Source organism: Aegilops tauschii, chromosome 7 (genome assembly GCF_002575655.3).
Source record: "Aegilops tauschii subsp. strangulata cultivar AL8/78 chromosome 7, Aet v6.0, whole genome shotgun sequence".
Lineage (NCBI taxonomy): Eukaryota > Viridiplantae > Streptophyta > Magnoliopsida > Poales > Poaceae > Aegilops > Aegilops tauschii.
The window spans coordinates 66572629-66586116 of NC_053041.3; the positions used below are offsets into that span (position 1 = coordinate 66572629).

General features: G+C 42.3%; 2 protein-coding genes across 3 annotated transcripts; one reads left to right on the forward strand and one right to left on the reverse strand.

Moving 5' to 3' along the window:
* Window positions 1-3073: 3073 nt before the first annotated feature.
* LOC109762703 (ubiquinone biosynthesis O-methyltransferase, mitochondrial) lies at window positions 3074-7866 on the forward strand. The gene is made up of 9 exons (XM_020321579.4): window positions 3074-3479; window positions 4139-4228; window positions 4477-4555; window positions 5135-5212; window positions 5615-5663; window positions 5904-5953; window positions 6604-6753; window positions 7233-7313; window positions 7390-7866. Exons 1-9 carry the CDS (start codon window positions 3205-3207, stop codon window positions 7516-7518), a joined length of 981 nt encoding a protein of 326 aa, XP_020177168.1. The 5' UTR covers window positions 3074-3204; the 3' UTR covers window positions 7519-7866.
* A 293-nt stretch (window positions 7867-8159) lies between these two features.
* On the reverse strand, window positions 8160-10496 carry LOC109762704 (transcription elongation factor 1 homolog). Of its 2 annotated transcripts, none has more exons than XM_020321580.4 (5): window positions 10361-10496; window positions 9450-9591; window positions 9278-9348; window positions 8650-8671; window positions 8160-8557 (listed from the first exon to the last, which is right to left on the reverse strand). In XM_020321580.4, exons 2-5 carry the CDS (start codon window positions 9560-9562, stop codon window positions 8494-8496), a joined length of 270 nt encoding a protein of 89 aa, XP_020177169.1. In that variant the 5' UTR covers window positions 9563-9591; window positions 10361-10496; the 3' UTR covers window positions 8160-8493. The 2 variants fall into 2 exon arrangements, with proteins under 2 accessions (XP_020177169.1, XP_040252340.1); XM_040396406.3 differs by lacking the exon at window positions 10361-10496 and adding an exon at window positions 10092-10245.
* Window positions 10497-13488: the final 2992 nt, after the last annotated feature.

Below are 13488 nucleotides of genomic sequence, written 5' to 3' on the forward strand. Positions count from 1 at the left end.
TTGTTGCATGTTTTACGTGGCTGCTACGGGTTTAGCAAGAACCGTTCTTACCTACGCATCAAAACCACAATGATAGTTTGTCAAGTTGGTGTTGTTTTAACCTTCGCAAGGACCGGGCGTAGCCACACTCGGTTCAACTAAAGTGAGAGAGACAGACACCCGCCGGTCACCTTTAAGCAACGAGTGCTCGCAACGGTGAAACCAGTCTCGCGTAAGCGTACGCGTAATGTCGGTCTGGGCCGCTTCATCTCACAATACCGCTGAACCAAAGTATGACATGCTGGTAAGCAGTATGACTTATATCGCCCACAACTCACTTGTGTTCTACTCGTGCATAGCATCAACGCATAAAACCAGGCTCGGATGCCACTGTTGGGGAACGTAGTAATTTCAAAAAAATTCCTACGCACACGCAAGATCATGGTGATGCATAGCAACGAGAGGGGAGAGTGTTGTCCACGTACCCTCGTAGACCGACAGCGGAAGCGTTATCACAACGCAGTTGATGTAGTCGTACGTCTTCACGATCCGACCGATCAAGTACCGAACGTACGGCACCTCCGAGTTCTACACACGTTCAGCTCGATGACGTCCCTCGAACTCCGATCCAGCCGAGTGTTGAGGGAGAGTTTCGTTAGCACGACAGCGTGGTGACGATGATGATGTTCCACCGACGCAGGGCTTCGCCTAAGCTCCGCAACGGTATTATCGAGGTGTAATATGGTGGAGGGGGGCACCGCACACGGCTAAGAGATCTCAAGGATCAATTGTTGTGTCTCTGGGGTGCCCCCTGCCCCCGTATATAAAGGAGCAAGGGGGAGGCAGCCGGCCAAGGGGAGAGGCGCGCCAAAGGGGGGAGTCCTACTCCCACCGGGAGTAGGACTCCTCCTTTCCTTGTGGGAGTAGGAGAAGGGAAGGGGGAAGGAGAAAGAAGGAAGGGGGCGCCCCCCCTCCCTAGTCCAATTCGGACTAGCCCATGGGGAGGGGTGCGGCCACCCTTTGGGGTCTTTCCCTCCTTTCCCGTATGGCCCATTAAGGCCCAATACGAATTCCCGTAACTCTCCGATACTCCGAAAAATACCCGAATCACTCGGAACCTTTCCGAAGTCCGAATATAGTCGTCCAATATATCGATCTTTACGTCTCGGCCATTTCGAGACTCCTCGCCATGTCCCCGATCTCATACGGGACTCCGAACTCCTTCGGTACATCAAAACTCAATAAAACTGTCATCGTAACGTTAAGCGTGCGGACCCTTCGGGTTCGAGAACTATGTAGACATGGCCGAGACACCTCTCCGGTCAATAACCAATAGCGGGACCTGGCTCCCACATATTCTACGAAGATCTTTATCGGTCAGACCGCATAACAACATACGTTGTTCCCTTTGTCATCGGTATGTTACTTGCCCGAGATTCGATCGTCGGTATCTCGATACCTAGTTCAATCTCGTTACCGGCAAGTCTCTTTACTCGTTCCGTAATACATCATCCCGCAACTAACTCATTAGTCACAATGCTTGCAAGGCTTATAGTGATGTGCATTACCGAGTGGGCCCAGAGATACCTCTCCGACAATCGGAGTGACAAATCCTAATCTCGAAATACGCCAACCCAACAAGTACCTTTGGAGACACCTGTAGAGCACCTTTATAATCACCCATTTACGTTGTGACGTTTGGCAGCACACAAAGTGTTCCTCCGGTAAACGGGAGTTGCATAATCTCATAGTCATAGGAACATGTATAAGTCATGAAGAAAGCAATAGCAACATACTAAACGATCGGGTGCTAAGCTAACGGAATGGGTCAAGTCAATCACGTCATTCTCCTAATGAGGTGATCCCGTTAATCAAATGACAACTCATGTCTATGGCTAGGAAACATAACCATCTTTGATTAACGAGCTAGTCAAGTAGAGGCATACTAGTGACACTCTGTTTGTCTATGTATTCACACATGTATTATGTTTCCGGTTAATACAATTCTAGCATGAATAATAAACATTTATCATGATATAAGGAAATATATAATACTTTATTATTGCCTCTAGGGCATATTTCCTTCAAGAAGATGAGGTGGAGCGAAGATAGGGAGATCGCGTTACCTGGGCCGTCATTCATCATGCGCCGCTCCTTCTCATCGCCCTCCCCGCGTGGAGCTCCTCCTGGAGTCAATGAAGAAGAAACGATATGGCAAGGGCGCGATCCACCGCTCCAATCTAAAGAGATGATATGGCTGCAGTGTGCTGCCGCTTGAAGTTGCCGCACGCAGGAGGAGGTCAGCGACGGAGATAGAGCCATGAGATCGAGAGCGATGGAATTGGGGGAAGGGGAGTGGGAGCCTGGAGGTGGGACGACGTGCGTACGTGGGCTGTTTTATTTTCTTTTCCTTTTTTTTCTTTCGTGCGAGGAGGTCCTTTTTTCACGTACGAGGAGAGGGGGAATCGAACGAGGCGGATCTCGTACATGGGCTGAGTTGGTGATTTTTGGGCTGCTACATGCGTGTGGACCTCGGGTGATGGTTTTTGTTTGAAGGGAGGGGGGATCGAACGAGGTCGAACCATCACGACGTTCGATCCCCCTTTAATAGTAGAGACTATGTTGCATCTAGCTTTTGCTGGGCTCTCAAGCAACATACTGCAAAAAAAAAAATTATACATTGCAAACAAAAATGAAGACACAATCAATACATACACAGTGTTTGGAATCAATCATTTTGTTTACTTATACAGTATATAGACCTATCTTCACAACGGTTTGCCTACTTTGTCACCAAAATCAAATTATGGGAATGCCTTTGTGTGTTTGGCCCATCAAAGTCCTTGTGTGAGCTCCGTTTAACACGCTAATCCACCTAACAAATACTATACATCTGTCATACGATATACTCCACACAAACAAGCAATAGCCGGAACCAAACGCTCAGACGAAATTATTCCATTCTATCCCATTAGCTATATCAAACAAAGAGATAAAACCATTACATTTCACTCCACTTGATTTTACAACCAAACACACCTTGATGTCCAGCAGCTGTTGATAGGCACGGTGCATTCCACGGAAGTTCCAACCCGAACCGTGGATCGGAATCCTACGGTCGTGATCTCGCCACGTCCAGCCAGACGACCCCTTCGAAGCGACGCGACAGATTCCAGAGCACCACCACCGTGGTCGCCGCCGGCTCCGCTCGCGCAACAGCACACGATGCTGCGCCGCGTCGCGCCGCCGCTCCGCCGAGCCCTCGCCTCCTCCGCCGTCCCGCACCGCGGAGGCGCGCGCCTTCTCGACCCGGGCCTCTCGTCTCCCCACGCCCTACCCCCGCAATGGCGCCGCTGGGCTTCCGCCGCCGCCGCTTCCTCGCTCCCGCCGCCTCCGCCGTCTCCTCCCCAGGGCCCGCCGCGGCACGCGGGCGGGGGATCCGCCGCGTCGTCGCTGAACCCCGCCGAGGTGGCCAAGTTCGCCGCCATCGCCGAGACCTGGTGAGATCCCACTCTGGCCTCCTGAGTCGGTGAACCCCCGTGCTTTATGCTCTGAATGTTTGGTTAAAAATTTGGAGCAAACTGGAGCTGCAAAAATTGTTGGACCTGTTGGATCCGAATAGCGAAATAGGCCTGCCACAGGTCACAATGATGAACATTATGCACAGGGAATCAGTCACTGTTGGCATCGCGAGCACCAGACTTAGGTACTTGTTCTGGTGCAGCCATGAGTTGCTTAGAAGTTAGAATAAGCTGCAACAGCTGGTGTAGTTTGTCGACGCTTTCCAGTGAATTGGTATACATTTTTGTTCTGTATATATCATCAACATGCCTCTATATATGTTTTATATATATATATATATATATATATATCAACGTGCCTCAACATGTTCAGGGAATTGCACGAAAAGTACTATGGTGTGCGTTGAGAATGCCTACATAGTTTTTCATGTTTAACAATGGTTATTAAAATCAAATCTGGTGTTTGGGGTCTTTCTATCATATCATCTCTGTTCTATGAAGAAGCATTTGTCTGCCACTCTGCCAGTGCAGCACTTAGTATAGTCTGTATGTTAAGATGCTCAAAGTGAAGGGCGTGGCAAGTTTTTCCTTTGCATATGATTGGTTACTGATGATGATACTGCTTCTGGAATAAATAGGTGGGATTCTCAAGGTCCATTCAAACCATTGCATTTGATGAATCCGACAAGGCTGTCTTTTATCCGCTCCACACTCTGTAGACATTTCAGGTACATTTAACGTATCCTGCATTTTGTTTTCTATAGAGCATTGCTGTTGTGGTTGTTAGTTTTTCTTTTTCCCTGAAGAGAAGACAAGTACTGGACTACTTATTGTACTGTTCCTTATTCTGTATTGTGATTATTTTTCCGTTGCTCAGTTCTCATCATCAATATCGTTGCCTTTTGCTGTATTTTGCCTAAGTTCATCCTAAGAGATCCAGATTTGCTCTACTGTCTAAAGTTGTTAATTCTTCCAGGAGGGATCCATATTCAGCTAAGCCACTCGAAGGTCTTAAAGTTATTGATGTTGGATGTGGAGGTGGCATTCTCTCAGAGGTATAAAGGCTTTGTCAGCCAATTTTTTTTTTAATAATTAAAACCTTCTGGTGGTTAATATACTAGATGGTAAATAGTTTTTGAGGGTTTTTCATCTGTGTGAAAGGGAGAATTAAGTCATCTAGTTCACTGATATAGAAATGGATAAGGATAATGAATATGCAATATTTTCCTTCTTACTTATCATATTCTGTTTTATGTCAGGTATCACATTATACAACTTACTCACATTGAACTTTTAGATTTAAATTCCTATTCACAACTATAGCTATCTTCAGCATTTTGACTTGCTGATCTCTATAGCCTATAATAAATGTCTTAAACTATCCATGATGTGTTCTCCTTGCCTACAGCCTGAGTTAAGCTTATTGATGTGTACTTGGGATAAACCCAGAACTTCAAGTATTTTTGAACGGAGGGAGTACTAACTAGTTGGTTTGAAATTGTCAGTCTTTGTCTCAGGTCAACGTCTTTTTAGTGTTACAATGCAATTGGGACTTTAACATGTGTTCTCTCATGTGATTGAACTGATGGATAAAATATTTGTTGACCTTTTGGATCATCTGTGTTGGATGACAGCCTCTTGCTCGGATGGGAGCTACAGTTACTGGTATTGATGCTGTTGACAAGAATATAAAGATTGCGCACATTCATGCCGTATGTATTACTCATCTTCATGTCAATTGTTTAGTAGAAATAGCTGTGCTTATTTTCTTGTCACTTATTTTACGTATAATTTAGACGAGAAAGGTATACTACTAAGTTTTATTATTGGCTTCCTGCTGATAACAGTGAAACATATAATGCTAATAAATACGGTCTTGTTCATACTTTACCTGATGATATAGCATATGATCACTATGCATGCAGTATTAAGCCTTTTAGGACTGATGGCTTCTATGTTTTTTTCCTCGACCTTTAGTCCTTTTACTCATGTATAAATATCAAATGCCCCTAGAAGTGCATCGATTGTTCATGATTTTACACTGCCGAAATTGCCAGAACCATGATGGATTTATTATATTTTTAGCCAACGATTTTTGCTTCGTTCCTTTGCAGGCATCTGATCCAACAACTGCTTCCATTGAGTATTGCTGCACAACTGCTGGTAATGGCTTCCAGGGCATATTCCAGTGACAGTTAGTTATGTAGCCCAACTATGTAGTTCAAACATTTGATGTCTTGATTGAACATATATTTTCTCAGTAATTAACCAGACTGTAAAGGAAGATCCTCAGCTTTCAAATTTAGACAAGAGAGATTAAATTGAGATATATAAGTAATTTACATCTGCTGTTTCTTATGGCTGAAAATAGCAAAAGTTATATGTATTATTGTTCATATGCAGAGGATTTGGTAAAAGAGAACAAGCAATTTGATGCTGTAATTTCTCTTGAGGTATGAACATTTTTCGTCCTGTCTTACACCCCTGTTGTCTTCCAAAGGTGTTTGATAAAAAATAGATTGCCTCCATAGCTCATTTAGCATAGCATACACTATCAGAGAGGTGTTTTGGTAATTCACTGATGCAGGATCCCTTTTAAAACCTTTGTTTGATATTGAAGACTGCTTTTATCATGTATTACAAGCATATAGGCTATAGCTTCTGCTAGAACCGTGTGTTAGGGGGGCTGCTGGCTCTAGCCACTCAAAGAATGGATATAATCCAATAAGGGATACAATCCCATTAGTTAGGACAGTTCAACTTATATTTTATTTGTCAGGGGCATCAATACAAATAGAAGAGCCATCTCCGCCATCCAATCAATTAAGCTACAAGAAGTTCATGATGAATCTATTCTGCCTGCATGTGTAGTCTCCCTCATTTTTTTGTCGTCTCTCAACCCCTAAGTCAAGTCATGTGTTCAACGAAAAGGAGACACCAGTGCAAAATATTGGGAGAACTTTGTGAATATCATAACACATACCACACTGTATAAGCTCTTTGTGAATAGGATGATTAAGTACTGTGTGCCTTGCACGTACAGCTTTCTTAACTAAACTAGTGTACTGGATCAAAAAAATGAATTATCTTAATATATTTGCAGGTGATTGAGCATGTTGCCAATCCTTTGGAGTTCTGCCAATCTCTATCAGCTTTGACAGTTCCTAATGGTGCCACTGTGATTTCTACAATCAACCGGTCAATGAGAGCATATGCGGCTGCCATTGTTGGTGCTGAATATATTCTCAGATGGGTTAGCCTTATTGTCCATCTTGCATTTTTTTTGTTTCAATTCCTACGGAAGATTGATTCACATAGTTGGCAGTCCACGGTTGCTAGCTTAGCAAAATCTTGACTCCTGAGATTGTAAGATGTCCTAATTGCTAATGCTCATGACTCATGAGCAGTCTCAAGCCAAAAGAAATGTTGTTCAATTCATCAGCCTATCATATGACTTTGCATATGCAATGGTAGGAAGGGCTGTGTATAGCCGTGTATAACAGATGACAGATAAATATGGATATATTGATCTGTATAGCTGTGTTTGTTGGGCTAGAATTCAATAAGGGTTCAGATCCTCCAAGGAAATAGAGTGCTATCATGTTCATTCACAAAATAATCAACAAGCTGTTTCAATATATGCTCATTCCTACTAAGGTTGATGCTCCGATGAATCTGAATCAATGACACTGTACTCTTAAAGTCTTAATGGTTTTCTTTGTACTTTTACAGCTTCCTATAGGCACACATGAGTGGTCCAAACTAGTCACCCCCGAGGAGCTAGTCCTAGCACTGCAACGAGCCTCAATCTCCGTAAGCTACTAATCACTCCCGGGCGATGATCTTGCTGCCACTTTATATAGCTGACAGCTTGACATCTTGTCTCCAGGTGGAGGAAATGGCAGGGTTCTTCTACAATCCGTTGACCAGAGAGTGGTCCCTGTCTGATGATACTAGTATAAACTACATTGCTTACGGCATCAAGAAAAGCGAAGCACCCTCGGCGACGCCACAGTAGCAAGATTAGCTAGTCGTGGTTGGAGAGGATGGATCGGTTGTGAATTACTGGAACAATTTTTGGGAAGCAAAACTTATGCCACTTAAGATCTTGGCAGGGATCACAATCAAGCAGCGGCAAAGAAAGGTTGTAATCCTGGAGTAGTCTTGTTTTCTTTGAGAAGTTGATGGGAGAGACCGGCTAACAAGTAGGGCTAGTTTAGTTTCCACTGTTTGTAATAAATGTATGCTTCATACAAGTTCATCAAGTTTGGGGTAATCCCCTGATCTACATTACATAAACAGAAATATACTGCCCCTGGGCAAGCAGGAACTGTCAGGTCAAGTGAAGGCTAATGTTTTTTGGTCATGTTTCTATTTGCATTTCTTCTACTTTTTTTTTTTGAAATTTCTTGTACTTGGTAGGTTGACATGTTGGTATGCTAAATAAAATGGATTTTCTGGAGGGTGGCACCCTTGATCCCAGTGCAAAAACGGGAATTCAGAAATATTCTGAATTTTTTGAAGACCAAAAGCAGACTTCAATGCCATTTTCATGCTGGGAGGAAATATGCAAATTTTGCTACACCTTAACCTGCAAGCTTATTCACCATTGCAGATTTCTACTCCATTTCGAACTTAAAACAAGCAAAGTCAGCCTGATGAATGGCAAACATGACTCAGATACATGAACAAACCACAAGCTTGAGAACAACCACCAACATAGCATTCTTCTCTGGTACTGAAATTAGTCCTAATCTCAACCATTATACTAACATACTGGCAGAGAACCAACCCTGGACATGCAACACTACTATTAAGGTTCAAACGCAAGTACACAATATCATCGCTTGTTTATTAAACGCAGGATGAACTGCCTACTAACGGTTCGATCAGCCATAACGCTACTACAGACATGGCTGAATGTGGCAGCCAATAACACCAACGCATTACAGTCATAGGAGTAATAACCATTTCATTTTGCAACCAGACATGCTCATGCACCATCATCATCTTCGACAGTGTTGACGCGCTCGCACTCATCGATCCATTCGCTGTATCTGCAGGAAAGATGATACGATCTTCAGTTCCTGGTCTCTGACGTATTTGCACCAACTCACTAGTCAAGAGTTATTTGTTGGATTTGACTTACATATCAATAGGCTCAGTCAGCGCTGCACCAAATAAAACAGATAATTAGTACAATATACAATATACTAAATACATGTAGCTTAGCAAGGGTAAAAAACTCTACTGAACACTGTTTCCTTTACATGACATGGTTATAGTGTTATACACAAACTTGAAAACATGTGGCACAACAAAGGTTAACCCTCTACAACACTGTTTTTCATTTAAGCAGTATTATTATACAGGTTCAGTTCTGAGCTTCTGACGATGCAGGTTTATTTCAAGCAATTCAGTTAACTCAGACTTGGAACATGAAAAAATAGGGAGCCACAGGGCTTATCTTACAAGCATGGTTGTGTGATTCAATGACAACCAAGTACGCATATAACTGTACAAGATAACTACTTCGGCACTGCTCCATTATGACCTAGTTGATTAGAATGACTAAAACCCTAAGAGTATATGAGATAGGCATGGTTGCAGGAAATTTATAGATAAGCTATACCATGTTCCTAGAGCTGTAAGCATTAGGTTGAGAAGAAACAAAAACAATGAGATGTCTGGTGCGGAATTTTCTAGCTGAGAATCAATCAGTATGGGCACCTACTTTAGGAGTACAATTTGCAGTTCTATGTACAAATTGGACATACCATTTACAGTGGTGCTGAAGCTTTCCTGGCAGATTCGACAATTGGCCTCACCAATCAGATTCTTCATATCACTGAAGGGAAAAAAAAGAGGGAAACCCCAGTCACAATGTTGAATGGATAGCAATCCAGTACCAACCAATTTAACAGGAAAACATGTGAAGACAGTACTAACATTCGGCATTCAACACTGCTGCCATGATTGCAGAACGGGCAGGAAAAGACAGTGTCGAGCTTGTCCATCCGCTTCTTAGGAGGTGGCTTAGCAGCTGACTTTCTCTTCCCCATGGTTCAACTTCTTTTTCTCCCTTCAAAATCTAACAAGTGCAGTGGTTATAATCAATCAAATGATGATAGGACGGTTATCACATTGATAGAGTTGCTGGTTGCGAGGAACATGCGACAAAGAAAGCATTAGTTCATATCTTTCAAGAAATACAATAGTTATACGCAAGGCAAGGGGATCCAATGCTATCTGAGGAACGCAGAGTCCTAATTTACCATAAAGGCACCGAAGGGATTTTGGCAGTACCGAAGCTATCTGGCCCGCCAAGCAATCAAAACTTGTAACCACGCACACAAGATAGCAAACCAATCATCTACGAAACGGAATCCAGGAACACAATACCAATGCCTGATCCTGCCGCCATCAACAACGCACCCACTACCAAATTATCAACAAATCGACCAAGACGTGCTTAAATAAGAGATAATTTGACACAAGCAGGGCCTCCAATCCAACCCAATCTGCCTATTTCCGTTGAGAATTCGACGAGAACGAGAAATTTTGGGAGTAACCCTAGCCAGCCATCCGTACCGGCCCAACCCACGACAAATCACGAAGATGCCACCCCGGAACCCACCCAAGGGCGCCGCCGCGACACCCCACCGCGACGGATCGGGCGGGCGCACCGCCCCTCCCAGAACGAACACGAATCGCACCCCCGACACGAGCCAGGGAGAACCGCGAGAGAGAAAACCCACGGCGGGGGCGTCGGAACCTCGGGGCAATCGGCGAGGCGCGCGAGCGGGGGCCGAGAATGCACGCGGATTCGAAGGGTATTGGGTGGGATTCGTGGTCCTCACCTCGGGGCGTGCGTCGCGTCGGACGAGGCTTCGGGAAACGCCGGACGAAGAATGGAGAGGAGGAGGAGGGGGAGAGAGCCCGAACGGAAACCCCCCCGTTTTATGACGCGACACGCGGCGTCGGCCAGAACCTCCCTAAACCCTAAAAAAAAGAGGCCTTGGGCAAGTTTTTCTTTTAAGATGACCTTGGGCAAGTTTAGCATAGCACAAAATGAACCCCTTCATCAAAGAATTACACGAAATTACCCTGACCGAGCACCTATATAGTGCAGCGCTGAGGTCCTCGACGCTACTACCTCGCCCACCCACAAGCCAAGTTGCCGCCGATCGACCGATGTGGCGAAGGCGAACTGGACACGTCTGTGACGTTGCATGAAACGTGAGGGTAAGTGGTGTTGCGTGCCGGATAGGTAAGTGCTCAGCGGGGTTGCGGGTGGTGCCCGGCCCATTCGCGGCCCCCACGGGGTTTCTAACCGCGGGGAAAAATAAGGGTGTTGCTCATCTCTCCTCCTCTTCCAAATCCCTATCAAATCGCAGGTTTTCTCCTTCAAAACTCGTGGATCTGAGATCTTCCACGGTGCATGAGGGTTCTCCTCCGACTCTTCAATTTTCTACGTTAAAACCTGCCATTTTAGGTGCATTTTTGCACGCTTGGTGGAACGCTAGTTTGTGTTTTTCCTAACTTTTTGAAAATTGTGTGTGCTATATTTGGTTGAGATAGAAGAGATTTTTTGTGTGCTCATGTATATGGTGTCTTGTGTTCATGGCTTTAGGAAGAAGTTATTGGAGAATTTGTGTGTATTGGTGTATGGATGTGTATGACTTTATACATGAATGTGTGGCTTAAAGCAAGCATGAATGTATGGCTTTATAGATGGATGTACGGATGAAATATATTGTGTAGTATGTATGGCTTGTTTGACTTTGTATATGAGTTTATTGATGTATGGATGTATGTCTTTTACAGAGAAATGTGGCATGCTAGCTTGTTCAAATGTATTGATGTATGGACTAGCATATGTGTGATAGCATATATGTATAGATGTGATAAAACAAAGTATAGTTATATGTTTTTTTTTGAACTAGTGATAGTATCTTTGTTTGTTCAAATGTATTTGTACATATGAATTCTTTTTTTCGATTATGTGTCATATTAATAGCATATATTGATGTATGGAAGTGGTATAGGGTTCTTACAGTTTTTAAATAATGAGCATAAATCGACATGTTTGGCATTTAGACTTGTATAATTTGCATGTATGCGTAAGTTCAAACTTAGTAATGAGAATATTAATGTATTGTGTAGGACGGCAGAAAATTATCGATACCCTAAACTTGGGGTCGAGTACGATCATACATTGTGGATGGGCCATCGAGAAAGGGGAGGTAATTGTCTATATTGTTCAACTATTGTCTTTTTAACTAGGAAGGATGTGAATAATAGTTGTTTTCAGGATCCACCATTTTTATGTAAAGGGGCAACAATCTGAACAACATCAATGTCGTACGACGTTCGGTAAGAGAGCCATTTATCAGGAATCGGTCTTCTAGCCTTTGTTGCCATTTTTTTTACATTAATCCATCGCTTTATTAAACTGAGAGATTACAATCTGATTGAACGGTTCTCTGGAATTACATGAAAGCATGTAAAAATAAGAAATGCTAAGAGCTTATTTTAGCACATAGGTGCACCGCCCAGTTTGCTTCACGACGAATCCAAAGAAGTTTGAAACCCTGAAAAGCTTCGACCATCTGCTTGATTTCCTTCATCATATCTACACCGTTTACCCAGAGTGCACTCGGTTTATGCCACACGTCCACTAGATCAGAGCAGTCCATATACAGAGGAGGAGGAGGAGGAGAGAGCCCGAACGGAAACCCCCCGTTTTATGACGCGACACGCGGCGTCGGCCAGAATCACCCTAAACCCTAAGAAGAAAAAAACAACTCAAAAAGAAAAACCCTAAAAAAAATACTTGGGCAAGTTTTTAGCATAGCACAAAATGAATACAAGTGCTATATCTCGCTTATGGCGAGTGTTCCTCCGGGGTCTAGCATGAAGCATTTTCACCCTGCTACCGTCTGTTTTTCATATGTTCCTTCCGTTCGCTGATTTCGATCGAGAAGATCGCTCGTGGTGGTTGATGTATTGGTTTCTTTGAGGTATTTTTTGTTTTATTTTTTCTTACGGTTTCTCTATTTCTTCAACGGTTTTTTCGTCTTATGTTTTTTTCATCTTTGTTTTTTTGCTTTTTCATGATTTTCATTGGTTTTTCTTTTCTTTCTTTTTTCTTTGTCTTTCGTTGTTTCTTTCTTGGTTTTTATTTGGTTTTTTGCTTTCCTTTTTTCGGTTTTCTTTCTTCGTTTTCTTTTGTTTCTTTCTTGGTTTTCATTGATTTTCTTTTTTTCTTTGTTTCTTTCTCGGTTTATGAATTGGTCAACATTTTTTCTATACATGTTTTAAATATTTTTCAAATGTTTGGTTAACATTTTTAAATACAAGATTTTTTAATAAATGGTCAAAATATTTTTTATGTAAAATTTTAACATTTTCAAATGCTTCATTAAAATTTATCAAATACAACATTAACATTTTTGTTATGCATGGTCAACATTTTTTTATACACATTTGACATTTCTGAAATGCTTGATGAACTTTTTTTTCAAATGCAAGATTAACTATTTTTTAATACACAATCAACATATTTTATATACATTTTTTTCAAATGTTTAATTAACTTTTTTAATACAACACAAGATTAAAAAATTCAATACATGGTCAACATTTTCTCTATACACATATAGCATTTTTCAAATGCTTGATTAACATTTTTAAAATATATGTTAATAAATTGAAGGTCAACATTTTTTATATACATTTAACATTTTTGAAGTACTTGTTCAAAAAAAAATTCAAATGCTTGATTTTTTTTTAAAATACTCCCTCCGTCCCATAATACTCTATCCTCCTCCACCGAATCCCTTCCTAGCTTATGGATTTTCCTTCAACTCCTTAAAAAAATTGAATAGTCGAAAAAACTCCTTCAATTTTTTACGGTTAAAACCTACTATTTTAGGTGCATTTGTTTTTGCTTGGTGGCCCTAATTTATGTTTTCCCTAACTTTTT